Source organism: Trichophyton benhamiae, assembly GCF_000151125.1.
Source record: "Trichophyton benhamiae CBS 112371 chromosome Unknown contig01145.0, whole genome shotgun sequence".
Classification (NCBI taxonomy): domain Eukaryota; kingdom Fungi; phylum Ascomycota; class Eurotiomycetes; order Onygenales; family Arthrodermataceae; genus Trichophyton; species Trichophyton benhamiae.
The window spans coordinates 753,082-780,054 of NW_003315111.1; the positions used below are offsets into that span (position 1 = coordinate 753,082).

Sequence of the window (26,973 nt, forward strand, 5' to 3'; positions counted from 1 at the left end):
TGGAGGCAGTGTCCGAACTACGGGATGTGGAGTGGTGCCGCCAGTTTTGTCGGGGTATGTATAACCTCCATATTCTCATTGCTCCCCTTTTTGCGTAACCACCAAACGTCGAGATTTCAAAATAATGGTGGCCGGGGATCGTCGCTCACACTACCTACTTCCCGGCTCGATTGATATGTTTTGCTCCATTTTGGTTCATATTATAGATATTTCTTGGTTCCTTGGTTTTGGTACTGGATATACCCTCAACCGTGAATGCATATACCATATATATATTGGGACATCCAGGCATGTTAGCGGATAGAATATGCTTGCCTGTGTTTTGTTTTCCTTGCATCTCCTTGTGGTGGCCAATTCAGCATCCTTCAGCTTGTGGCCTACAAACAAGCGACTTTGGATTACCTCCAATGGCGGGCTCATTGGAACGACCTTTTGCCACCTCCTCCTGGTACGCCTTCTAAATCCATCAACATTTTCCATGTCAAGTACATGCCGCATATCCGTCTACCGACGAGCAAAGCCAGGATTATCCGCTCTTTTCCTTCGTCTTCTCTTTTTTTTTTTTACCACCATTACGTATATTTTGTTTGTTTTTTCCTCCTTCTCTCTTGTCCATCGCTTCGCTTCGCTTTGGCCCGAGAGGGGAAAAAAATAAGCATTTTAGCTCCACATTCTTAAACCTTAATTGCGAAACTGAAAACCAACTCCACCAAACCTTATCGACGCTCCTAATCATTATTCATTTGTCTTCTTTTATTGTGTTATTTATTGCGAGAATGCATGGAAAGCAAGTTAACAGTTATGGAACTAGGATATGTTTATAATCATTTGGTCGTCGATGGCGAACTGTTTTCGCTTCCGCAAGTCTCGATCGGCTTATTCCCAGCTCGCTAACGGGTCGTCTGGTGGCAGTGTTGGAGGTGGAAGGAATGGGCTGGTAGGAGCCATTGGTGGGAGAGGTAGAAATGCTGCTGGCAGCAATCACAGACAGGGCCAACGGGATGTCGATGAGGAGAACCGCCTGATCGATCAGCTTGACGAAGAATGGGATGATTAGGTGGGATAAAGTATTTGTTTTTGTTTTTTGTTGTTTGTTTTTCTTTGCTGGCCTGTGTGCCGCAAGGCTGTCATTTGTACGAAGAGGATGAAAGGAAATAGAGCACACGATAGGTTCATATATGATGGCTTGTACACTTTTATCATGACCATTTTTAGGTAAGAACAGTCTGTGGCGTAGTTCACAAGTCGCGGACGAACCGAGGGTCGAGCCAAGTTATGTGTGACAGAGTTCGCCGAGTATTTGAGAGTAAAAAGGAACGTTGACGAGTCAATAAGAAATTTAAGAAAAAAACCGCAGGCGAGTAAATGAAACGTGAAGTTGAAAGGGTATAGTAGCAGCAAAATGAAGAATCAATAAATACATGTCAACTCCCGTTCCGTTTTAAGCAGGTCCCTGTCCTTCCGCCCTGGAGTATATACCAAATCGCCTAGCCTCATCCGACATATAGCAAAAGAAAAGACAGAAAAAGATGTCATGAGTAGGTGAAGTCGTTCTTTAACAAGGAATACGGAGATATTTTCTTTTTCTCTGGGGTTGGCCGAAAATCTGGGGTGAAATAATCTGTGAGGCGTGAGAGGAGGTTTCGTAAGGGAAGGGTGTGGTGTATATACGTGAACATAGTAATTGCAATAATAATGGTAAGTAAATGGTATCAGCAGGGAGGGAAGGAGTTATGTATGGTGGAGAAAGTGATATTCACCTGTAGGACAGGTAACACCGCATGAATGTATGCATTTACAGGACGGGAATAGTCGACTATATTCAGCCCACTCTCTCCCGGAGAGTTTCCGGCATACCAGGTACACCCTCAACCATACCTAGACCCATGCCAACCGGTTGCATTATTGTCGGAGAGCCGTAATAGTCGCTTTCACTCATGCTCATGCCGGAGGAAACGACTGGATTTGGAGGCGAATGGGAAGGTCCTGCTGGTATGCCTGCTGGATCACCTGGCTGGGAAGCGTGGGCGTCAAGGCCGGTTGGGTCAAGATTGAAAGGCAAGAACCATGCACTGGACTGTATTAGTTCGCCATTCCAATTCATGGGCGGCTGCATATCGTAGGACTGGTAATTGTTATTGTTGCCGTTGTTCCAATAAGAGTTACTAATGTTGGGGTCTGGGGCGTGTCCTGGTTGTGGTTGTGGCCCGGCTGGGTGCTGTGATTGGATGGTGGCGTTATTGGATGATGGCATGGGAATAGGATGATGGGGTATAGCTTCGACGCCCGCATAGGCATCATAAACAAGTTGTCGGTCTAATTGTGGTAGGGGATCAGGATGAGCGTGGAATTTATAGTCGGATACGTAGGAAGAAGGGTCGGCAGGATACATGTTCGGGTTGTTGTAAGTTGTATAGCTATTGGTAACATGATTTGGCATAGGCTCCTGCTGTGCAGGAATCTGAGAACTGACGGGATGTGTCGAGGGTGGTTGTTGCATTGGCTGTGACCGGGGTGTCTGATGATGCTGCTGCTGCTGCGGCTGCGGCTGTCGCTCTGGGGAGGACATATTCGTTACTATTCGGGATTGTACTGAATTGCTAGATTGCGATTTGGTGTTACCCCTTGATCCAAGCTTTGGCCTTGCCTTCTCTGACGCTGACGGAGTTGTAGCGCCAGCCCGTTTAGCTTCCTTCCTAGGCCCGTCAGAGGGTGATGTAGGTGACATGCTGGTGAAGAACTCTTCAACGCTCTGGAGATCAGACTGCTGGGACATTACGGCATCGCTGCCGCTCTCCTTTTTGACGTCTATGTCCGGATCTTCCCAACGCAGCTTCGATACGCCGTGCGGATACTTGTCGAACCAATCTCCGTACTGGAAAATAGGCACATCCTGGTTGTTACCGTCCTTCATGCTTTCAGGGACCGTACGACCTCGAAGAGAGGCTTCTGCAAAATGTCTGTACCTCTCTTTGGAACTCTCGACCATGTAGTGAAACATACCCCAGTAACGCTTCATTTTGTTTAGGTACTTGTATGTGTGCCTAAAGTTCTCCTTGGAAGCAGCTTCCAGCTGTGGGTTCTTGGAGAATATTCCCCAGATGTGCACCGTACTGGCCGCATAAGCGCAGTAGCCGGCGAAGGGAACTGTGAGCATATAACCAGATGCCTGATCGATAAGCATGGAAATATGGCTCGCAGCTTCGACTGCCGCTTTGCCGGCCTCGCTTAGGAACTGTTTGGGGATGTCTCTGGGCGGACGACCTCGAGGGGAGAGCGGGATGGCGAATCGGTTGAGAAAGAGAGTATTCTGATGAATGACGATATGCAGGAAAATGAACTGGTTTGCAATCTTCTCTACAGCGTAGTTCTGTAGGTTTTCCCAGTTAAAGACAAGACACTCTGGTAAGGAGGAGGAAAAGCCCTTAAGCAATCGTTTCAGCTGACTGTATCCAGATTCTGGCTCCCATAGCCTGTATGGGTCTTTGGCCTTTCCACCTAGATTAAGGTAGTCAACAATCTTTCCCCAGAGCATGATACCGCGTATGATGTATGCAGATATGCCCATGTTGTTCTTTGGGTTCGAGAGCTGTCCTACGCCTTCAGGTACGGGATTGGGTACCGCCCCATCTAGATCTTCGGTCGGGCCCGGTATCTCACGCCAAAAATGAGATTCTTTGATGGGGAGCTGGATCTGTAAAAACTTCTCGTTACCGATGGGTGGCCTCTGGCTGCCGGAAGAATTGTAGCGATCCATCAGGATACAAGCCCACATGGTACGTCGTCGGATTTCTCTGTCAGTACAACTAAGTTCTGAAGCACTTCCACCTTGCCCTAGAGGGTCACGGTCAAGTTCCTTGTGCAGCTGAAGGGCATAAGCCATGCGCAAGGCCATTCCGCCAAACGACCAGCTTCGACCGCCGTGACAAGCGCCGAATTCGTGAAGGCCGAGGATGAGAAAGACGGTGAGAATGGTGATGTTGGGTTGGTCGTGTCGAGCGAGGGCGATGTCTGCAGCGGCGTTGGCCCAGGACTCGCCTCGTAGGAAGGCTGGTTCGGTGTTGTTAACTTGCGGGTGCGTAGAGAAGCGGGCGGCGACAGCACAAATGGCAAGCGTAAGGACTGGCGGAACTGCATCGGCCTTAAGCTTGCGCATGAAGCTTGGTTTGTGTAGTAAGAGGTACGACTGGCCGTAGACACAGTCGAAGAACACTTCTGCGAGATGTTCCTGCAGCTCCATGGAAGGTAAAAACTCGACTCCTTGCGAGAGCAGTTTGTGCTCTGTGTTGACATGCAGAGCGGGCATGTCTGTCCGTATATCCTGCCCTTTTCCCGGAGGCCCAACCTGCTGCTCCGCTTGCCCTGGCTGAGTGGTTGGCATCGCTATAGTGAGAGGCTTCGTCCACTCGCTGAGCTCTGCGCTGAAGGCCTCTGTCGCGGTCCGCTTCTTGAGGGATGCCCGAGCCGGACGGGAGGCGTGCCCTGGTGGCAGAGGCTTGACGGTCGCCCGTCCGATGGCAACCATGTCGCGCTGTTCATCTTTCGGGATGGCCTTCATGACCCGTTCCTCCATACGTTTGAGACGCTTGTCGAGCATGGCCATGTAGTCTGTTCGCGGGGCCGCCTTTCTGGTGGTGACCTTGTATACACACGGAATCCTCGAGCGATAGCAGTGCTTGCACGCGGGTTTCTCTCCCGAGCAGCGGATCTTCTTTCTGCGGCAGACAATGCAGGCAAGCGGTAGTCGCTTTCTTTCCTTGCCCGCCTTCGTCTTGAGCTCCGTCCATGGCCTTTCCTGTTCTGTATTATCATTTTGTTGTTCGATAAACTGTTCATTCTGTTGTTGCTGCTGCTGATGCTGTTGCTGTTGCTGTTGCTGATGCTGTTGTTGCTGTTGTTGTTGCTGATGCTGTTGCGGCTGCTGCTGCTGCTGCTGCTGCTGCTGCTGCTGCTGCTGTAGATGCTGCTGGAGATGCTGTGGCTGGTGTCCCGTCTCGTCCATGAGGCACGAGCCGGGGTTGTCGTACAGCGAACGGTAGACGTCCTGCTGGTGCTGTTCTTCTTCGGCTCCGATCCCGGTACTGCTGTCTCCCGCGAAATCGTTGCGGCTGGTGGTGCTGTAACCAGTGTCATTCGTCGTGGTGTCGCTGGTGTTTGCCCTGAAGCCTGAGCCGGAGACAGAGCCAGAGGCCATCGAGGAGGCTGCGGGCTCATCCCCGTCGTCCCGCTGCAAGTAGGTCAGATCGAGCCCCGAGGCCATCATGCTGGATCACTGGGGCGCCTGGAGCATAGTAGGGCGAGGGAAAGCGTTGGGTGTTTTTGGTTGGTTCTCGTGCGAGGCGGGCGTGTAGTTTATATCAACTAAGTTAGTTGGTTAGAGATTTGTAGACGGCGTTCTGGCGAGAAGAGTAAAGTAGTATTATCGCGCAAGGGGAGCAGCAGGCTTCCACGCCGCCATGGTCTTCCGTGCGGTTTCTTTTCCGGGTCGCTGCGTCTGCGTCTCTCGACTCTGCTTCGTACTGCTTCTCAGTGTGCTTCCGGCGCTCCAGCAACCGGCTGTCTGTTCTGCCTGCGGTCGACTTTTTTGCCTTCCTGTGGACGAGCAGGAAAGCCAGCGCCAGAGGAACCTTTTTGACTAAGGCAGCGCTATTTGGCTTGGCTTTCGTCTTCTCGTTTCTTTTCTTCTTCCTCCGTCCTTTTTTCCTTTGCGGCCGTCCTTGCGCGAGGGAGGAGTCGGCGCCGGCGTCGTCGTCGTCCTCGTTAATAGCAAATATAATAATTGATGTGCCCTTCTGGCGGTTGCTTCTTCTCGGGGGCTCGCCCTGGTTATGGGGCTGATGATGGTCGACGGCCGATGGTCGATGGGATGGGACGGGACCTTGCGAGCTCTTCTACGACCGCGCCGTCCCCCAATACGTCCAGCAACTCTGAGATGGCGTCGACACGCGGGTTCGGGAAACGTGGCTAGCATCCAGCGGCCACTCTTAGTTCGACAGGCGTGAAGACTCTGCTCGTTTCTTTTTTGCGCGGTGCGTAGGGGGGTGGGATGGGGAGGAGGGCCCGTCAGGGATGATGCAAGTCCATCTTATATATGCCCCCATTTTGAGTCTAATATATACTTATACCAACGGCGTTGCCTTTTTTTTTTTTTGCCTTTTCGTTTCTTCTTCTTCTGCTTCTTCAACAACCTTTTTTTCCTTTGCCCTTTCGTCTGGCTTGCCCTGTCTCTGCGTCTCTCTCGTCTAGCCACAGCTTTCCGGGGCCCGCCTTGGCTGCATGTGATTGCAGAAGATATGCGAAGTTTCGATCTTTTCTACAAGGATGCGTTAGTTACAGGGCATACGGGGAAAGCAGCAGCAGCAGCAGCAGCAGTACGAAGCGCGGGAGGAAGAGGACGGGGAGCCTGCAGCATATAGTAAACGACACCAGAGAGAGATTACTCTGTATATACAGCAAACGACAGCGAGGGCCAGCAGACACAGGAACTGGAGGGAGGATATAGCTACCCCTTCGAGAAGCGCAAGACTCACTAAGAGGGCAGCGAGGAGTCCACCAGACAAGCTTCTTCCCACCCAAGGGTCAGCGCTCTTCTTCCTTTTCTTTCTTTTTTTTTTTTCTTTGTTTTTTGTTTTTTTCTCCCTCTGGCCTGGAGATGCTCCGGCTGAATCACAGAGAGAGAGATAGATGTATATATCGTGCAGGCGGTTGCTAAAAAGAAAAAGCCCTGTTAGGCGGCTGTGTCCTGATTCTTGAGCGGCGATAAAACGACCATCTGAAACCTCACTAAGAAGCGGACATAAAACTGCGTCCAAAGGGTGCTATCATATTTGGTGACTCCCCGATTGACTCCGTATAGCCCATCCTGATATGCTCAGCTAGCCCGAAACGCTATTCCAGCCTTTGTCTCGGGCCGTATTTCCTAGTAACACCGTAAAAGTCTAGAGAATGCTGCGGTTCATTTCATGTCTATGTCGTTCTGGGGATGCTGCCTGGGAGCTCAACGGGTGCTGCTGGCTGCTGGTGCGCGGAGGAGGCTGGCATCTCGCTGGCGGCCAGAGAGCCCTGGAGCTCCCCAAGCTTCTGTCCCTGGCCTTCGATCTCGAACACGGACTGTGTTACGGTCTCGTTATCCGTCGGCATCTCTGCTATTGTCTCTGGGGGTGCCATTGTTGACGTTGTTGCTGCTGCTGCTGCTGCTGCTGCTTCTTCTGTCTGCGCTGGCCGTGATGCCGCGAGATACGAGTCGATCTCTCTTCTCCGTCGCCGTCGACGGTAGAGACGAAGGAACCCGAGAGACGCGAGGGCAATAACGGCGAGCCCAATGCCTATCCCGATGCCGGTCTTGCTGCCTACCGTCAGCGTCTGGTCGTCCTCTGCGTCTCTAACTGCTATCCGCGTCGACGTCGAGACACGAAACTCGTCCGATGAGATGGCCGCCTGTCCGTGGTCATGGTGTGTATCGCCGTCACAGCCCTTGATATCGAACCTGAACCGCCTCGTCCGGCTCAGGATCTGCTCGGGGATCTCGATGTTCACTGTGCTGTGTCCGGGCTGCGATATATCGATGCCAGCTGTGTGTTACTCGCAACAACGGCCGTCAGTTAGCAGTCTCGACCTCGACCTCGTAGCCGGCCATTGATTGTGAATATTAGATGCAAGCACTCACTGGAGAGCAGCTCGCTGTAGCGCTCGTCGACGGCCACCAGCCAGAGACAGTGACTATTGCTGCTGCTGGCGAGACAGCGGCCGGCGTACTCTGCCTCCCATCCGCCGTAGTCCAGCGTGGCCTCGCCGTTGTTGCTGTAGCTCGTCTCTGGTAGACGCCAGCGCGTCCGACAGTAGTCACTGTACACTCTCATCTCAGTAGACCTAGGTAGCTAGCTATATACACTGAAGCTGCGGTAGCCATCAGAGGACACCGAGAAAGGGGCTGGATGGCATATAAATACTGTGTATAACCACGTTGGCTACGCTGCCTACAGGGGCCCTTGAAGCCCGCGAGCGAATCCCAGGACAATCTTAGATGTTGGATGCCCGTCGTCCCTGTTCTTTGCTTCGTCTCTCTCTTCTCGTCTCTTCTCTCCTCTTCGTCCTCGTCTACTCCGTCTTCCAGGGGTCTATCAAAAGGGCGCCACAGCCGGCGGTTAGTAAGAAAAAGATGCACCAAACGCGCCAACAACAGCGGCCGGCGACTCGCCAACGACATCCAGCGCCCTCCCCAGCGCATCGTCAGGAACCGAGAGACACCGCCAGCAGAGCAAGGCCCGGAGACGCAGAAGAACCGGAGAGACCATGATGGCGATGCCCTACGTCAGACGCAGGCCGGTCGTGCTGCTGCTCGCGCTGGCCGTCGCCTTCTTCCTGGTCAGAAACTTCCGCCAGCCATCGAGCAGCGGCGGCGTCGCCAGCAGCGCTTCGTGGCCGCCGCCGCCAGGCACCACCACGCCGGCCGACGGGGCCTTCTCCTGGGCTCATGTACCCCAGAAATATGCAGTCCGGTCCATGATCAAGATGCCTCGTGGCGATCCCAGCAGCATTCCGCTGATTCAGCACCGTTTCTCAGGCAAGGAGGACGAGGATGCACGCCGTCTGCGGCTCAGCCGGCTCGAGGCTGTCAAGGGCAACTTCTCCCATGCATGGAACGGCTACAAGGCTCATGCATGGATGGCAGATGAGGTCGCGCCGTTGTCCGGCCTGGCAGTGAACCCCTTTGGCGGTTGGGCGGCCTCCATGGTCGACGGGCTAGGTAAATGGCCCCTCCCCCTTTTTTTTTTATTATTACTATCATACATGTCCGACTTGATATCTAACTCGGGGATAGATACGCTATGGATCATGGGCCTGTACGACGAGTTCGCGGAAGCAGTCAAGGCCATTGACGACATTGACTTCAACAACTGCACCGTGGAAGAAGTCAATGTCTTCGAAACCACCATCCGCTACCTGGGTGGCCTGCTGGGCGCCTACGACGTAAGCGGGCAAAAGTACCCTTCTCTGCTGCGCAAGGCAGTCGAGATAGGCCAGATGCTCTACGTGGCCTTCGACACGCCCAATCGCATGCCCATTGCCCACTGGGACTTCAAGAAGGCTGCTGCCGGCGCCAGGCCCAAGGCCGCCGACCAGATGATCGTTGCCGAGATTGGCTCTCTCACCATGGAGTTTACTCGCCTTACCCAGCTTACTGGTGATCCAAAGTACTTTGACGCGGTGCAGCGGATCATGAACGCCATGGAAAAGCAGCAGAGCAAGACCAAGCTTCCCGGCATGTGGCCGTTCATGATTGATGCAGAGGCCATGAATTTCCGTTCCTCGAATCGATTCACCATCGGCGGCATGGCGGATTCCCTGTACGAGTATCTCCCAAAGGTGCGTTTTAACATGGCAGATCTTTTTGATCGGCCGGCCCTATATATTATTATATAAAGTATACAAGGTTGCTAACAATAGTAGCAATATATCCTGCTTGGTGGGGCTTCACAACAATATAAGAAGCTCTACAAGGGTGCCTTTGCCGCCATGGACCGAAACATCTTCTTCCGCCCCATGACAAAGCATGGTGAAGACATTCTCTTCCCCGGCGATGTCACGGTCAGTCAAAGGGTACCGTTGTCCGAACTTCGCCCGGAGCCCACCGCTCAGCATCTAAGTTGCTTTGCAGGCGGGATGGTTGGCCTGGCAGCCAAGGCCTTCCAAAGCAACGATGACATGGACACGGCAAGGAAGCTGGTCGAAGGTTGTCTCTGGGCTTACGAAAAGAGCAGCATGGGCATCATGCCTGAGATCATGGTCACAGTAAGATGCCAGGACCGTAACGACTGTCCCTGGAACGAAGAAATATGGAAAAAGGCCGTTGAAGATACGTTCTACACCGAAGGCACCGATTTTTACGAGTATGTTGCAGAGCAAGGATTAATGCCTGGGTTTGTCCGCATTCCAGACAGGCGATACATTCTCAGGTAAGCTCCGAAATACTTGTAGTTTTTTTTTCCAACATATAGTTAACATAACTAACCTTAATAATGCACAAGGCCTGAGGCAATTGAATCCATATTCATCCTCTATCGCCTAACAGGAGACTCCTCCCTGCTCGACAGAGCATGGAGGATGTTCGACACCATCATCAAACACACAGTCACCGATATCGCCCACGCGGCGCTGGATGACTGCACCATCCCCAAACCAACCAAAGCAGACCGCATGGAGTCCTTCTGGTTTGCTGAAACGCTCAAGTACTTCTACCTTATCTTCTCTGAGCCAGACGTCGTCAGTCTCGACGAGTACGTGCTCAATACAGAGGCCCATCCATTCCGATACCGCTAAGCTTTTTAAGCTCTAACGCTGCGCCTCAATGTCACGATTGCTAGTCTCCCCGAGCCGACTCGGTTGTCGATTAGTGGGAGATCCCCTGGCGGTGGATTCAAGTCGGCTTCCCAACTAACTAGTTACTCTAACTCCATGCAGCCAACCTGCTATCGTGGGTCCGTCTGCAGCTACTAGTCCGGTGTCCTGTCCTATTTCCCCCAGTCATATCGCGCCAAAGCCAGCAGTTTCACCATGGAAAGAATATTCGCTGGACTTTCAAGGATACGCCCTCCCTTTCTCCCCCCTGATTCAGCTGTTCCCTCATGGTATTACATATAGCACAAGCATAAGTAAGGCCCAGATGAAGATCCTCATTCAACGGTCAGCCGAATGAGGAAACCCGAAATACAGTCGCTTAGTAGCAGACGAACCGTGGTTCAGGCTAGTTACCGAGCACGCCTTTTCAGCTAACACAACCACTACTCCATAATTGACGTGCTGCTAGTTATGGAGCCCATCACTCTGGAACCCCGGGGAATGTTTTGGTCCAGGGGGGATAGAGTTTCCGCAAAACACAACAGCTCAGGCACCGCGAGAAAGACTGGTCGCTGTGGAGAGGAAGCCCATGGTCAAAACGAGCGGCCGATGCTCCAACTCTTGCCCCATCGGGACAGGGAACTCCGTTGTCGTCAAACTCCCATCAACACAACCCTTCCTTGTCTACAAGCGCATACTATAGCCGAATTTGTCTTCTTGTCTTTTTTTCCCCCTTCCCTTCTACTTTCCCGCCCGATGATACCCAATAGAGAGGCCAAGCGAGATTAGTTCGTGAACAAAACTTGAAAAAACTGTACATATATTCACATTTAGACGTACATACCACATATCCCCAATGCCTGGGTGGCTAGATAAAATTACGATTTACATTATTCTGATTCAGGGTCTGCGCCTCTGCGCCAATATAAAACATATCCTCAACTAACTACCCAACCAGCATGTCCGCTCTCCCCCCGACGAACTCGCCAGCGAACTCTCCAGGCCTGTGGGGAAACTTAACTAACGACTACCTCATGCATTTAGAACAATATCTCGCATCTCCATGTCTATCCCTATCGCTACCTCCAGCTTCAGGGGGCTCGAACGCCATCCAAGCTCACACGCGGAAGAACTCCGACCCAGATATAGACTTCGAGTCCCAGTTTTTTTCCCTTTCCCGTCTCTTCCTCCACAGTCAAGCCAGTTTATACTAACATTGTAGCACAAGCAGGCCCATGGCTCAAAAAAAAAAAAAAAGGATAATAACATCTGCTTATCAAAAAGTTCTCCGTTTGTTGCCCGTTTTCGGATCGCCCTGAAGCCACCAAAGTCTCAATATCAAGCAGTTCAGGCACTCCAAGCGTAGGGCTGAGCCTCGATGCTTCCAACGAAAAGTCTGCTGCTCCCCTGGTGTTACCTTCACCCAGACGCCACCGTCGTCATGTCCAAACTAGAGTCGTTGAAAACGTAACCTCGGGTGCTTGGTTTGTGGCGAGTGACGATTTTATTTATTGGACGCGGAAGATCAGTTCACCGTATATTCAAGGCGTGGGAAATGGCGGTGCTGAGGTCTGTTCGACCGCTATCAATTAGTGCATAGCTGTTCTATCGCAGCTTGCCGCCGCATATCAGATCGATGCTTCGTTCAATCAGATTGACTTATGGAGTGCTATCATGCATGTGCATGACGGGGAGCTCCATTATGAGTTACGCAGCACCTAGGCAAGTGTAGTTCATGGTAGTCGTGAAACTGGAGAAACGAGGAGACGAAAACGAGCATCTGGCCAGAGCATCAACAGTAGCAGAGCTGGATCGAGACTCCATCCACATGTCAGTCCCATCGCTCTGGAGACGGGAGAGCAGGGATGAGGGAGGCATAACTGCTGTACGAGGAGGGAAAGCAAGTCAACGTTGTCAAAACTCCTTCCCATGAGGCAAAAGAAAACAAAGATCTCGGAAAGAAACGCCCTTCGAGAGCAGATCATTCGACGAATCGACTGTTTCATGGCCTGTCAGGGGCCCCGCGAGAAGCCCGATCTACAGGATAAAGAGCCCGATGTTATGGAGATATACTCCCCGTCGAGGCTCAGGGGTGCGTGATCAGATCATCATCCTACGCTCACTTACGAGGTTGGATGGAGCAAAGCAAGCGATTTGGGAGCAAAAAAGAGAGTCGGGAATCTTCCTTCAACCACGGTAGAGAAGCCCACTTCCCGGGCTATCACCCAATCAATCAATTATGGACACTACTAAAAAGGATATACAAAAGCAAAACGGGGCATGTGGAATCAAGAAGGGAAAGGAGAAACGCTATGGGTGATAAAATAACGTTAAAAACGACACCGGAGAGCTTCGATCTCACGCCAGATTTGGCGCAGGCAGCGGTGCTTGAAGCGGTAAATTCCGCGAAGAGCTTCCTACGTAGACGATTTTCGGGTGCTCGGTCATGACCCAGTCTTGACTCGCTGGGTCCCAGTTGGAAACATCTCGTCGGGTGATGGTGGTTCTCCACCGAAAACGCTGGCGCGGAGCTAATCGGATACGATCGAATCCACGAAGAACAACCTTCGCATTCCGATCGCCACCAAGGGAGATATACTAAGAGAGCTTTGTATTAGTTGTGATGATACCTTAAGAGAGAATAGGGGGGAAGAAAGAAAGGTTACGTACCAGCTGTGGGACTTCCTCGCCTACCCTGTCCCCATCATTGGTGATGACAGCTGAGACCTCATACAAGTCTTCAAACAAACCGGGGTTTCCGCCAGGAACACCACTGGCGGGGAGAACGGGCTGTGCATCGCCGTTGTTTGCATTTGGAGGCACATAGTCCTCGAGGGGCATTCCGTAATTTTTGTCTCCGGACGCCTCCTTGGGATCAGTCGACGTGAGCCAGGGGTATACGTATTTTGTTACCCCCTTGAAGCCACCAGGGAACAGGTAGTCGGCATATTTGGTCGAGGAGTGGCCCAGTCGTGGTGCTGGTTTGGTCATGCCGGTGGCAGGCACATACTTATTGGCACGCATCGGCCTTACTCTCAGGTCTGAGTAGGAGAAAGTGGTATAGCTCAGCCCGTATCCAAACTCGTAGACAGGAGTGATATTCTTCTGGTCGAAGTGCCTGTACTCAAACATGATACCCTCTGAGAATAGATGCTGCGGTGCACCCTTTCCGTTGTTTGGCTCCCTCAAGATCGTGGTACCATAGTCTTCGGCAGCCCTGCCCCAGGTAAATGGCGATTTACCACCAGGATTCTCTTTGCCGTAAAGGATATCAACCAGGGCATTTCCACTTTCCTGGCCAGGGAGACCTGCCCAGAGAATGGCAGTGATATTTGGATTATCGTGCCACTGGCCAGCCAGGATTGGACCACTGGAATGGATGACAAGTACGGTGTTATTGCAGACAGATGTCACCTGCTTGACCATCTCATCACCTCCCTTCCAAGTAGTCAGGTTCTTCCGGTCACCTTCATTGCCGTCAACGGAAATATACCCTTCACCGGAGTCCGAGTTAATGAAAACAAGGGCAACATCGGCCTGACCAGCCACTGCCTGAATGTTTTTGAAGTCACCATTTTGGAGAACAGACATGACATTTCCAACGCCCTTGCCCACGATTTCACGCTGGATAGCGTCATCTGGAGTCACAAGATAAGGGAAGTTTGTCGTTCCACTACCCCATCCCATTGCAAGGGTTCCATTATCACACCCACGGTCAGGGCAGCTGTTTGGCCCGTTAATATTGGGGCCTGCATCTTCTCCAATGATGGCTGTGAACTGCTCCGTTCCAGTGAGAGGGAGGACACCTTTGTTCTTCAAGAGAACAGTACTATCCCTGGCCACACGACGGGCTATCTGTGCATGATGGTCACGAACATTCACCCTCTGATTGACTACTCCATATCCTTCTTTCACGAGTGCATGCTGGTAGCCCTCGACATCGGTGGTCCATGAGTTGAAGTTGATGGGGACTTGAACTTGGTCACGGCCAACTTTGTAGTAGGCAGCCATGATACGGACGGCCATGTCGTCGACTCTCCATTCAGGAATGGTTCCATTGGCAACGGCAATGGTGAGGTTGGCACCCCAATAGGAGACACCCGTGCCGAACAAAGTGTCACCGGGCATAGACATGTCCAATCCAGCAAAGGCAGAACCAACACCGCTGTGGTGTGCTTGCCAGTCTGACATGATGAAACCACGGAATCCAAGTTCGCCCTTGAGCAACTTGTTCTGCGTGTAACTGTTTCCACAGCCATAGCTGTTGTTGATCTGGTTGTAGGAGCACATGATTGAACCTACCCCAGCTTTAACAGCATCAGCAAAGGGCCTGCGACATCGTTCGTTAGCAATGTATACCATCCGAAAGTCGTCGTCTCGGATCGAGAGCTTACCATAGGTATATCTCATGCATTGTCACATCGTCAACGTTAGAGCTTATACTCTCTGCAATGTCGAACCCATACCCTTGAGCTTCGGCAGCAATCCGGAATCGTTCTTGTTCATTGGCGATAAAGTGCTTTGCACATGCAATCACGCCCGATTTCTGCATACCCTTGATCGTCTCTGCAACGAGCTTACCAGCCAGGACTGGATCAGGCCCAAGGCCTTCCCAATTTCGTCCTCCTTCTGGCGCGCGCCCTATAGGGCCGATTGCAGGCCCAAGTATCACGTCTGCACCCTTACCACGAAACTCCTCTCCCATGGCTTTTCCTCGAAGGTAGGCTAGTTCTCTGCTCCATGTGGCAGCAACGTTGATTCCAGCCGGGAACGCAGTAACGTAGTCACCTACATAAGGTAGATAGAAGTTAGTATTGCAAGTTAGGTAAAGGAAAATGTCCATTCGAGCTTCCGTACCAAACCGGATACCCAGAGGGCCATCCTGCATACACAGGGAACGGAAACCAAGACGCGGAATTGAACCGACTTGACCAACGCAAGATTCTTGCATCCATCTAGTTATCAAGCCATTAGCTGTTTGATTCGTCTTGCATAATCCTTTTCACCACTAACTATCCCCAGACATACCCAACACCGGTTGTCAAGTTGACCTTCTCGTCCAGCGTAAGCTGCGAGACGAAGGAGACAGCCTTTTGATAGGCAGCTTCCCACTCGCCCTCTCCTTTAGTCCATGGTGACGGGTAGTATGGCGATGATTCCCAGCTCTGCTAAGTAACGCATCTCCAGTCAGCATCGGCTATCGCACATTACCACAGTTCTCGCGAGTCGTTGGCCCTTCCGTACCTCTGTAGCAGCTGTGCCAGAAGCGATGGCCAGAGCCACTAAGGGGCACCACCGGAACAACATCGCGAGCTGAGTTACTCCGTGCCCGTAGTTAAGCAACCTCAGCTATAGGGGCCCAGACCGACTGGTCTCTGTCGACTTTCTCGCGGATGGGTACGGGGTAGAAATATGACGTTGTCACTCACTTCGACAGCAACGAAGAGAAGAAGACATCCCCGGGAATGCGAAGGCCTGGGGTGATATCAATATATACGGGGTAGCTTTCCTTTATTTAATCTATCGACTTAAACCGTTCATTTCGCAACAAACTAACGATCCAGCTACTCGCAAACAGCAAATAAACCAGCAACGCCCGAGGGACGCCACGGTGGGGAAGAGCGATGCCAGCATGCCATGTTCCCAGCAACAACCTGCTTCTCCCCCCTATTTTACTCCATGGACAAGCCCTCCCCTTGCCGCTTGCGCGACATGGCCAGTACATCACCAGATATGCGAGCGCCCGCTGGAGAACAAGTCACTTTTTGTCCACTCTGCCGCAAGCCCCAATCTCCGCTGATCTGCACTGTTCCACCTCGGCCATATGCTAGCTCGTAATATGACGAAGAGCTTGCTTTCCGGCCTGCTTCCAGCCAGGCCAGGCCCCTTTGGATGCAGTCATATATATTAATTGCTGGCATCGCAGGATCAAGCTGCAAGGCGTGCACAGTCCTACTATCCCGGTCAATGAGACATTGCAAACAGTCAGCTGGCTGTCATTTGCCTTCCAGTATTCAGATGCCGCTGCTGCAGACACCGCTTTCGGACCAAGCTACCCTAGGTTACCCTGGGGGAAATAGATAAGTTTCTGCTCGCATCCCTGCTCCTTTGGCCCTTTTGCAACCATCATCACAGTCACCAAGAAAAGTATGAGCAGATTTAGCTCATCAAGCTGGAGGTTTCGCTGTTTGCAGGGCGTCAGATGCTCCTAGCGTCTAGACAGAGCAGTTGTGAGCATAACCGAGGACACCATTTTACCTGAGGCCCTTGTGTTGTTGTAAGAGGTTTGTCTGCGTGCCGAGTGTGATGATGTTACCACACTTTGTACCCATTTAGTTATACCCAGCTTTCCCACCTCCAGCATTGTTAGCTTTAAACCCGTATCCGGCATGCAGATAGAGTATTCCCTCTTTATTCTCTCTCTCAACCCTGCAGGTTGAACAGCTCAATCACTTGTAACGGTAACATCTCTGTGTCGTACCGTTTTCTCATATCTTGAGTCTGAGCCCTTGGGTTTGGCGGTGTTCGGAATATGCAGTTTCGGCACCCTGCCTTTGGCCCATCGTACAGTTCGTTGCCCCGCCACCCAGTGTCCAACATAGCCGTGCCATGCGCCCCGACGACAACGCTGGTACGGAATAATAACATATGCAACAACCACCCGCAACCCTTCCATTTTAGCCTTTGGAGCCGGGAAAGGCTCTTGGCGTGGTGAGTTCCATTATAACCGTGTCACATGATATATGAAAAAAGGCTCACCTCGGCCCCGGGAAGCTTGGGCCTTCTCCTTGAACCATATATTAAGCTTCTCCCTTCGGTAGCTAATTTGGACATTCGCTCCCTACTTAGAACAACTCCTCTTTATCTTGGAATGGCCAGCCTTTTACAACCTTTTCAACCTCATCAGGATCAGCATCATTGATGAATTTTTCCTGAAGCTCCTTATTCCTTTTCACGGCGTGATCGAACATTTCTGACTTTATCCATCCCTCCTCACTAAGCCCACCGAGCTCATCACGCCAATAGTTTACCAGGGCAGTCAAGTCAAACCACATTGGCTCATCCTCAGAGTGCTTTTTTAATTCTGCATCAGTGAAAGAGATAGGGCATTCCTCCTTGGTTGATAAAAGAGGCCAATATCCGCACATCCGCATCAAGGCACCCCGCAGAGTTATGATGTTTCCACTCCATTGGCGACCGGCGTAGTCAACAAGATGCTGTCGAGGTTGTAATACAGGGTCATAAAAGGCAGAGAGATGGCTTTTATTCCGAGCTCCGTTGAAAACGCGATATAGGTAATAAAGATAACGTCGCCTGAGGAGCTCATCAACCTGGCTTTTTGTTTCAATGTCAAGAGTATCATATCCCTCTGGAGGCTTTGGCGCTTCCAGCGTTTCTGGAGGTTCTACATCTGGATTTTCAAACATCATTGGATGCCCAGCAGCAAGCAAGAGCGGAGTGACAGTTGTGTGTTGCCAGTCAATGATGGAAGTAATGTCAAATGTGTCGGGGGAAACAAAAACATTAGCAGGTGTGAGATCTGCGCTAGTCGTCAGCGTAGTAAAGGACGCAGAAGCCCAACATACATACCTGGGTGTCGAATCGTCGGTTGATTACCGGGGTCTAGCGGATCCTTGGGAAGAAGAAAAGGAGCAATTGCCAAGTATTTTTCAAGCAATGCAGCATAATGCTCATGAGGGATGGTTCCAGGAAGAAGCGTGTTGTAAGGGAACTCCTTTTCAAGAGGTTTTCCATATTTTTTCGTCCATCCTAGCTCACGATTCCCAATTGCTCTGAGATATTGGCACGGGTCACTCCCTATAAGAACTAAATTCAGCGAAAATTCCGGTCAGAAGAAACCAAAACTGGAGCGTTTGAATACTCACAAGGGCCGCGGTCTAATTTCAACTCTGAACGTTTGCCGTACCAAAACATGTAATCCGCAATTGGCCCAATGCAAAAGGTATTGCAATCTCCATCAGGGTCCGAGGCCCCAGGAAGATAGAGATTATGCTGTAGTTCGAGAGGTAGGTCTTCTTTGAAATATAGACTTCCAATGGAACCAAAGGGAATATCGAATAGGGTCTTTTCTATGCCAACAATCCCCAGTGCCACAGTTTGTTGTTGTTTCTTCGTCATACTGAACCATCTGGTATCAAGGCCTATACCTGATGCAAGCTCCATTATAACATACTCAGCTCCAACTGCATTTTCGTTGGTTGCTGACCATCCATATACTTTCGGGACAGGTATCCCCTTTGAGCGAAGAAATGTAAGTGTTGCAACTTCGCTGGCAGTGGCATACTTTCTTGGTACCGAGAGAGGATACGGAATCTTGACAACCAACTGCAGTCCGTTTTCAAGTGTCGCATTGAGAACTCTGTTGAAACCGCCCTCGCCGAGCTTCGCGAGATTGGTAACTTTAGCACCGGTATGCTTGGTCACTGCCTCTTTAAGGGCAGTCACGTCAAATTCGACATATCTTTCTCGCAATCGTGCGTCTTCATTGTATAAAAATCGTCCTGATGTATATGAAAAAAGCTCGTGGGTAGGTTTCGAAGCTGCTATACAGCAAGTTGATTAGTATGATAACCAAGAAAATTAAGAGTCAAGGAACTAACAAATTATTGTCCGGTAGGAAATATTGAAACTTCTACAAACAGCTTGCTTGCGCAAATTCCAGAAAGGCACGGCCAAGGATAACGCTGAAGAGCGAGAAGCGATGAAGCCCAGTGAAACCATATAGACCTATATTCTATAATGCTGAAGCCTGGGTTTTGACAATTGTTAAAGGTGTTCAATGACAATCAGAACTGCATTGGAGTAATCGCATGAACGATAGCTCCAGCAGTTGGTTTGGAACCATTCTTCACCTTAATCAATCTTCCTGTAATTAACCCGCTAGCTACTTATCTAACTATATAAGCCTGTCACAATAGAAAACAAGCACATACGATCACAGGAAGTGGAAAACAGAGCTTCCCGTCCGCTCAGCTGTACTTAAGCCACTTGCCGGTCGGTTAGTAGTTGGGTGGGTGACCACCAGCGAATCCCGACTATCGTATGTTTTGATTTTTTTGTCCCCCTTAGCTGTTTTTGTACTCTGTTGATCGAGGGATAGATAACCACAAGCATCGCTCACCGATTGTGCTGTTGAAACGTTGAAGAATGTTATCATCAACATAACTGATCAGGGGGTACCTAGATTAGCCTGTTTAATTAACTTAGTTAACTACTCTAATCAGGCATAGCTTCCGCATCTTTTAATATGACTAACCAGGCATCCATGCCTCATGCAACTTCTTTTGCCTCTCCCAATCCTTCTTCAGCTTCTTTACACAGTTTTTTGAGAGGTCTTTCCCTTCTGAATCTTTTGTTGGCACGCCGTCCTGATCCCATGCAGTAAACTCGTCAGTTCGAAACATCTCGTAAGGGCTGAGCCTCCCCGTTTCCGTCTTCTCAGCTTGCTTGCGTCCCTCTTCTTCTTTGTGCTTCTGTGCCTGAAGTTTTCGTTGATTTTGTGCCTGGAGGGCCTTAACCAGGTCACTTGTGACTGGGCGTATTATGGCGCAGCCACTGTCCTCATCCTCGAGGTAGATACCGAGGTCAAGAATATCCACGTCTCTAATGCGATCACAATACCTCAAAAGCTGGTTTGGGTCTACTTCAGTTGTACCTATGTTCAGGGATGCAATCAGGGATGCAATTTGGTCTTTCAATTTCCTCAAAACCTCCACGTATGGGAGTGCTAGATCTGACATGGAATGCCCCAGGTCCGCGCTTGAGCCGATAGTATTTATAATACTACCGAGAGCTTGAGACGTGATATGGGCATTTGACTTTGCAAGCCGGCGGACCGCATCCCGCAAAGCTGAAAGGGTGTTCAGATATGGCTTTGCATATTCGGGAACATCAATGCCGGCCCACCCGATGTCAGGATTGTCTGGTGAAGCATGCCCATTTAGCCCAAAGATGTTCATCATTGATGTAACCCATCTAGCACCCTCCTGAAAAAACAATGCAGTTCAACTCCAAGGGTTCGATACTATTATAGTTTGACACCAGCTCTGATATGGCATTCATTGCAGCAGGGGTATCAAAGGAACTGCACAGGGCAATAAAAACTTTCTCTTGGGCCGATATGAGATGTCGGGTAAGCGAATCATCATTATCAGACTGCTCCTCGGGTATGGTTTTTTGCAATACCGCAATATTCCTGGCTTTTAAAAAGAAATTGTCCAGTTTTGCTTCCCAGGAGCGTGCGGCGTTAACCATATCTGTCGTGATTTCAATACCTTCTCGCCACCTACCAAGAAGAAAAACAATTCTCACACTTCTCGAGGTCCAGGTGCCTTTGGCAAGTGCTCCCCCTATAGCCGTGAAATTTTTGAGGGATTTAGACATTTTTGAGCCATGAATAGAGAGATGGCCCATATGGAGGAAGTAATTGACCCATTGGGTTTCACCCCAGTACGCCTCACCCTGGGGAAGTTCATTATCATGATGTGGGAATGCAAGATCAATCCCACCAGAATGAATATCGATCTGACTTCCAAGTGTAGCTGAAGCCATTGCAGAACACTCAATATGCCAGCCAGGCCGACCATTCCCCCAAGGGCCGGGCCAACTTGGTTCCCCTGCCCGGGATGCATTCCAGAGAGCAAAGTCGTTTTTTGAAGCCTTTGCTGTCGTGTTTTTCGATAAGGAGCCTTCTCCATCCCTTTGAAGGTGCTTATTATGTCTATTCCAGGGCTCTAGTTTGGCGTAATGATTACCAGCGTTTGCGAATTTATCGATGTTAAAATATATGGAGCCATCCGATGTAGAATACGCAAAACCATTGTCAATAATCTTCTCGATAAACTGGATTATTTCAGGGATGTATGAAGTCGCCCTTGTCAGTTCATCTGGATCAAGAACATTCAAAAACCGCATATCTTCAAGGAACCGCGTCTCAAAATTCCTGGTCAGTGTTCTGAAGAGCGAAAAATCGGAACTGGAAATGGAGGAGCCACCGACGAAGTCAAGATAGACGAGGAATACATCTTCACAAGCCTCATATAATGTTTCACTTGAGTTTAAGCGTTCACCTGGAATGAAGCTTTTGGTACTCATGGCTTCAAAGGAAAATTCTGGTTCAGATGTTTTAGACGACATTTTGTCAAGCGCGTTCTTTATAGCTTCCGCAGCTATTGAGGCGGTCTTGATATCCCTTTAATGTTGGCTTCGTCCGATCCAGGTTTTTTATTGCCATTCAGGGCGTCTCCACCTAGGATGAACGCGTATTTGCACTTTGCTTCATGGCCGAAGTTTGACGGTAGTGTGTCAGAACCTAAAGAGGCAGACGCTGCTCCAGGAAAGTTGAAAACGCAAGTTGTGCCATGTCTAAAAATTTGGTATCAAGGAAAGGATGTTTAGCCTTGTATTCAGCGAAAAGGTGTTGCTGCCGTGCTCTGGTAATTATCTATAAAGTTTGATTGACAGGTCAGTATTTGGCTGGGCATCGCAAATATATAACCATTCGTGTATCTATAGCTGTGCCTTATCATCCACATCAGTTATATTCATCACAAATTTGACATCGAACTTGAAGTAATTCCGCATAATGCGACGGAGTATATCGGTTGTAACATAATTCCTGGCATGGCCCAAATGAGCATCGTCATAGCCCGTCGGCCCGCAAGTATACCAAGTGACATTTTTACCCTCAGAGTCAACCGGAATGAAGGCAGTTTCAGATCGCGTCAAGGAATTCCAAATCCTTAGAGGCGTTAGAGTACATTCCGGATGGGCAAGCGGTTCAAGCCATCTGGGCTGTTGGTCTGCCATAGGCAAAGTCATGACTCCCAACTACAAAAGTAGTCCACAAGGGTGGTTTCGAGGCAGCTCCGTCCATTTTCAGGGTTACTGGAAATGTATTTACTTATATAGCCTTGAGGAGGATGAAGATGACTGGTTTCTTCGTTCCCTCCTATACCTATCCGTCACAAGGACCAATATCAACAATCTTCAGGGGTTGCGCGGTCCAAGCTGAGTCATCAGCCGGGTTGGACAGCAGGGGCCAAGCCTGGGTCAGGTGACGCCGCCGCTGCCCGCGCCTATTTTCGTTTGATGGTCGTCTTTGTTGACATCGCTGCTAACAACAACTTCAGCGACACTTATCTTGAGCGATAACTATACCCGTGAAGTCGTTTTTCAATAATCTATATAAGCTAACTACTTATTTCCAATGGTGGGCACGCGCCAACACCCGGAGGATTTCCCCCCTCCTGCTCTTTCCAGCTCTGCCGCATCCAAGAGTTCGGATACGCAACGCCAGACGGCTACGCGCAGGCAGCTGAGCCAATGGGCCCACTTTCCATCACCTATTGTACAGCTTTGGCTGATTTTCTCGGTTCCTTTGGTCCTGTGGGATACGGGCTATGTCTTCTTGCGACCTCACAGTATGCTTGGGGGAGCCTATCACCACTTTTGGTCACCCTATGCGCTTTATGGGACGATTGATTACATTTATGGCTGGCCAGCCTTTAACTCTCGAAATGGATTTACATCCGCCCAGGCTTCTTTGAATATCGTCGAGAGCGCACTGTATATCTACTACCTCTTCCTTGTCTGGACCCGAGCCAAGCCGGTCTCCATCGCTCATAATTCGGGAAAATCATCCAAAGGGGCAAGTGGATGGTCTGTCTTGCAGAAAAAGTCTGTGACAGGGACAGCTGGTGCTTATGCGTTACTGGCCATATTTAGCGCCAGCCTCATGACCTTAAGTAAAACAGTACTTTACGGTGAGTGTTCTGTATGCAATCTCAATATCCGGCACCTAAAATCACTTTTTAAACCGAGACTCCCCTGTATCCACAAATTATATCTGATGATGGATTGAAGGGCTCAACGAGGCGTATTCTGGATTTGATAACATCGGACATAATGATATGTTTACCCTGGTCTTTCTATGGATATTACCAAAGTGAGTCACCGTGAATCGCACAAGTACATTGTCTACGCATGAAATGTCGCTGTTTTTTATTCCGTGTAACCTCGCTTACAGGTAATTGTTTTTTCTCTACCCTAGTGGACTGTGGATTATATTCCCAACTTTCGCAACTTTTCTCCATGGGAGGGAGATCGTAGGCTCTTTGGAAACCGCTAGTGTTGAGGCTAACCCGAAGCCAAAGTCATCCTAAGAGCAGATTTTTACAAAGCAAACAGCCAGTTGTCAAATACCTGGTACCTCTCTCTGCTTACTTTGTGATACCAAGGTACTGGGCTTTTCTCCCCTGTGGCCCGATGCAATGGCCTACCAATTACTTAGTACACACCAACCTTCATAGGAGGTACTGTTAGCTGATGCCTGGGTTTTTGTACTTCAGGGATCAGGAACCTTTTTCATCCAACATTTTGACAACCGTTATGATGAATATTTCTTCAACAATGTGTTGTTAGACGGCTTCATAAGTTGTTACCCCGTCTAAACGACCATGGCATGGTTTCTTACTCTTTTTTCCTTTTATCAATATATTGGCACTGGTGAACATTATACATTCCTATTATCAGTGGGATTACTCTATCCGAATTATGACCCGGGCTGTGTTTAAGGGCGTTTGCATCTTAGGCCCAGTCAATAGCTATGCTAGAGAAATTATTTTTCACCAATTAAGTTGGAGGATCCCGCTCCAAGACATGATATACTCGCCTTGTCTCCCCACGTTCTGAGTAACGGAACTCTGACTCTTTACCAGATTTGCATCGGTTATTGGCCGCATTTTCTTTTGACGGGGTTTGAAAGCTGCCACAGTCACACAGTCAAAACGAGGAAACCGGGACCATCCACGCTTAGAATTATGGTGTACGATGCAGTACATGACTGAGACGGGGCCTAACAAACTGACATGCCTGGAGAGTCGAAGAAGCAATATCATTTGTGGGTTTTTGGCGGAACTAGAACTGCCGGCCCGAACAGCCAGGCTATTGGGTCAAGGGGCGCAATCAGAATCGCATATCATCCTTTGACACCGGCGCCAACAATGCCACACGCAATCTTCCAACCCGACGGGTCTCGAAAGCCATTCTTCAGTAGCCGACCGGAACCTTATTTCTGAATTCCCGACAATCAGTGAAAGCGGCTTGAAAGAAGCGTGTTAGACTTGTTGGATGATGAGATACATATACGCAGATCGTATAAGGACAAACAGGGCTTTGAATTGACTGATCTCCCCGCCCTGGAATACTCCGGACGTCTCGCCAATCCATCCACGTTTCCATGAGGCACAAGACCCCACCACTATAGGGCAAAATGTGAAGACGCATCCGGGGTGACATAGATTGGGCAGATTGCTGGGAGGCCACCATGTACCACTCCTGAACAGCCCGCTTCTCGTTTATAGGTCACCTGCACCTCGCCATTTTGACATCCTGGCGATCGATACGGAGTAACCCGCCCCCATAGATACGTCTGCTATTTTTGCTTTTGAGATGACTTGGGAGGGCTAGGACCGGGAAAGCGATCATGTATCATGCATTAGCATGCGTGTGCTGAAGGGATACAAGGGGCCTGTGAACTCGAAGGCACAAGCGTTGTAATAGGATATCCTATTATACTCAGGGGGCTGAATGATTTCAAACCATCGACTCTCGCCGTCATCACGCTTCTCCTAAACCGACCTTCCTAGTTTAACAAGGGGGTTACTCGGGTTACTCGGACGGAACAACGCCCAACCCTCTCTCGTCTTCCTTATTTCTCCCAAATCCCACACTTACGGCTCACAGCTTTCTATCCCAATTGGTCCCAACCGCTCGGGACCCAAAAAGCAAACACCGGTTACGGAGCACAAGGATCACAGAAACCTCACTCCAGGGGGATCCCCTCGCTCTGTTTCCCCCTGTTTGCACTGTCGAAGGGAGCCAGGTATTGTTCCTGCCATTTGTTTTCTTTGTTTGAAAATGGAACCTACCCTGCCTATCAGGCTTCAAGGATGCCGCCCATGCTCAGTCTCTCCTGCTGTCTTGTTACCCTTACCACATGATCCCCAGGCTCTCACCTGTTTCCCTGCATAACTAACGCTCCTGATTTTGTTGGTGGCATGCATTTCCTATCGTGATCTGCCCAACCAGAGAACTGCTTCCTGGATCATTTCGAATGGGGATTTCCCGGTGCTATCAAAATCCGGTGCCGTCACACTTTTCTCTCCCTTCCTTCTCTCTTTCTCTCTCTCTCCTTCTCTCTTTTTTCCTTTTTTCTTTTTCTTTTCTACCCTTGGGCATTTCTATACGGAGTACCCTCCAGAGAGATTATGTAACATCTCCTGCATGTACCTTTCACCGAGACGGGAAATACTATCGAACCCACAGGCTGGCAAAGAGGCGGCGTGCATGCACCAAGCCGTCACTAGTACATTGGGCCAATGTAGGGGAACCCGCCATTTCTATCACTTTTTATATGCTCGGTGTACCTATACTATGGCCTGTTTAGCGGTGAACATGTCATCCACAATCGAAGCACAAATACAACCCCCCAAAAAATCCGTCATGGCTGATGGACCATATGCAGAGAAAAAGGAGCATGGGGATAGCAGTACAGGACATCCCAATACTATTGACCCATGGCCTCACTGTTAACAGATTTTACAGCCTCTGCAGTTATGGGCCTTTGTGTGCGTTAGTTAGCGCTGATTTTTTTTTTTCCCTACATGGTTTTCTCCCTTTCCTACACAGTTCACCCTATTTTTACGCCTCATACATACGTCTATCATCCCTGATAGAGTTGTAGTTAATCCAAAAATAAAGATTTCGAGGAATCCAAAGAACATGTAAGGTACCGCCATTCTGGATGAAGCTGACATGGGTAAAATGCTAACCAGTGGCAGGAAACCAAGTACCATGTATCAAGGATAGGTCCCCTCAGCTTGGCTGGTATACCTGCATGACATTAACCCAAATAAGGCGGGCATATGAACATGAAATGATGGGAAAAGGAGAAGTATAGTGTTTTCTCAGCTGGCCCGACGTATCCAAGGGTATATTATATTAGCGCACGCATAGCGTCAAATTCTGGTGGCTGGGGTTCAGATTTGTTTGGGACTGTAACTGCCCGCTAATTGGCGATGTGCTGGCGAGTTAGTAAGGATCCTGCTCCTTACGCCTGGTTATATTTCTCTCTGCCCGCCCACCGGCCTGGTGATTAGGTTCTTGAACCAGAAAGCCCATGAGCTGTTGACAATATAAGTAGAGCTACGTGTATTAGATTTGGGTTTAGTCAAGGCTCCCCGTACGCCGCCCCCTTTGTCACAAACTTTCCCTTGCTCAGGGAAACCAGTAAGCCGAAAGGACAGGTGCATTCGAAAAGCTGCGTGATGTAGATAGGCCACAGCCAATGCGCTTTTATCCCATTCCATCTTCCTCTGGAGTCGAGGCATTTGTTTGAGAAATAACAAGAAATACTGACTGAACGTCATTATTCTGACAACTCACGCGGTAAAAGGGGTAGTTATGGGATCTGAGCTGAATTTCGAACACTTTCTACTACTTCATGATAGTAAAACCTCCCAGCAATATCTATTCCCGCTGCATGGCGTCGGCTTTCATGGATCCCACATTAGCAGCGGAGCAACGGACAGGCTGCAAGTCATACCAGGCCCC

The 26,973-nt window shown here is 49.8% G+C and overlaps 6 protein-coding genes across 6 annotated transcripts; 1 reads left to right on the plus strand and 5 right to left on the minus strand.

Moving 5' to 3' along the window:
- Positions 1 to 1,822: 1,822 nt before the first annotated feature.
- On the minus strand, positions 1,823 to 5,263 carry ARB_05650 (fungal specific transcription factor, putative; the record flags this gene model as incomplete). Its single annotated transcript, XM_003016206.1, has 1 exon — positions 1,823 to 5,263. The coding sequence occupies one exon, from the start codon at positions 5,261 to 5,263 to the stop codon at positions 1,823 to 1,825; it is 3,441 nt and encodes a 1,146-aa protein (XP_003016252.1).
- Positions 5,264 to 5,366: 103 nt separating this feature from the next.
- Positions 5,367 to 6,412, minus strand: ARB_05651 (uncharacterized protein; the record flags this gene model as incomplete). The annotated part of the gene is made up of 4 exons (XM_003016207.1): positions 5,367 to 5,822; positions 5,917 to 5,964; positions 6,126 to 6,242; positions 6,344 to 6,412. The coding sequence occupies 4 exons, from the start codon at positions 6,410 to 6,412 to the stop codon at positions 5,367 to 5,369; spliced, it is 690 nt and encodes a 229-aa protein (XP_003016253.1).
- A 554-nt stretch (positions 6,413 to 6,966) lies between these two features.
- Positions 6,967 to 7,859, minus strand: ARB_05652 (uncharacterized protein; the record flags this gene model as incomplete). Its single annotated transcript, XM_003016208.1, has 2 exons — positions 6,967 to 7,535; positions 7,667 to 7,859. The coding sequence occupies 2 exons, from the start codon at positions 7,857 to 7,859 to the stop codon at positions 6,967 to 6,969; spliced, it is 762 nt and encodes a 253-aa protein (XP_003016254.1).
- Positions 7,860 to 8,030: 171 nt separating this feature from the next.
- Positions 8,031 to 10,320, plus strand: ARB_05653 (uncharacterized protein; the record flags this gene model as incomplete). The annotated part of the gene is given in 4 exon segments (XM_003016209.1): positions 8,031 to 8,475; positions 8,495 to 9,366; positions 9,451 to 9,956; positions 10,029 to 10,320. 4 exon segments carry the CDS (start codon positions 8,031 to 8,033, stop codon positions 10,318 to 10,320), a joined length of 2,115 nt encoding a protein of 704 aa, XP_003016255.1.
- Positions 10,321 to 12,969: 2,649 nt separating this feature from the next.
- On the minus strand, positions 12,970 to 15,645 carry ARB_05654 (beta-glucosidase, putative; the record flags this gene model as incomplete). The annotated part of the gene is made up of 4 exons (XM_003016210.1): positions 12,970 to 14,668; positions 14,733 to 15,293; positions 15,367 to 15,506; positions 15,583 to 15,645. The coding sequence occupies 4 exons, from the start codon at positions 15,643 to 15,645 to the stop codon at positions 12,970 to 12,972; spliced, it is 2,463 nt and encodes an 820-aa protein (XP_003016256.1).
- A 1,538-nt stretch (positions 15,646 to 17,183) lies between these two features.
- ARB_05655 (uncharacterized protein) lies at positions 17,184 to 21,495 on the minus strand (the record flags this gene model as incomplete). Its single annotated transcript, XM_003016211.1, has 8 exons — positions 17,184 to 17,883; positions 17,925 to 18,156; positions 18,225 to 18,902; positions 19,000 to 19,086; positions 19,257 to 19,332; positions 19,481 to 19,524; positions 19,616 to 20,345; positions 20,545 to 21,495. The coding sequence occupies 8 exons, from the start codon at positions 21,493 to 21,495 to the stop codon at positions 17,184 to 17,186; spliced, it is 3,498 nt and encodes a 1,165-aa protein (XP_003016257.1).
- Between the last annotated feature and the right edge of the window lie 5,478 nt (positions 21,496 to 26,973).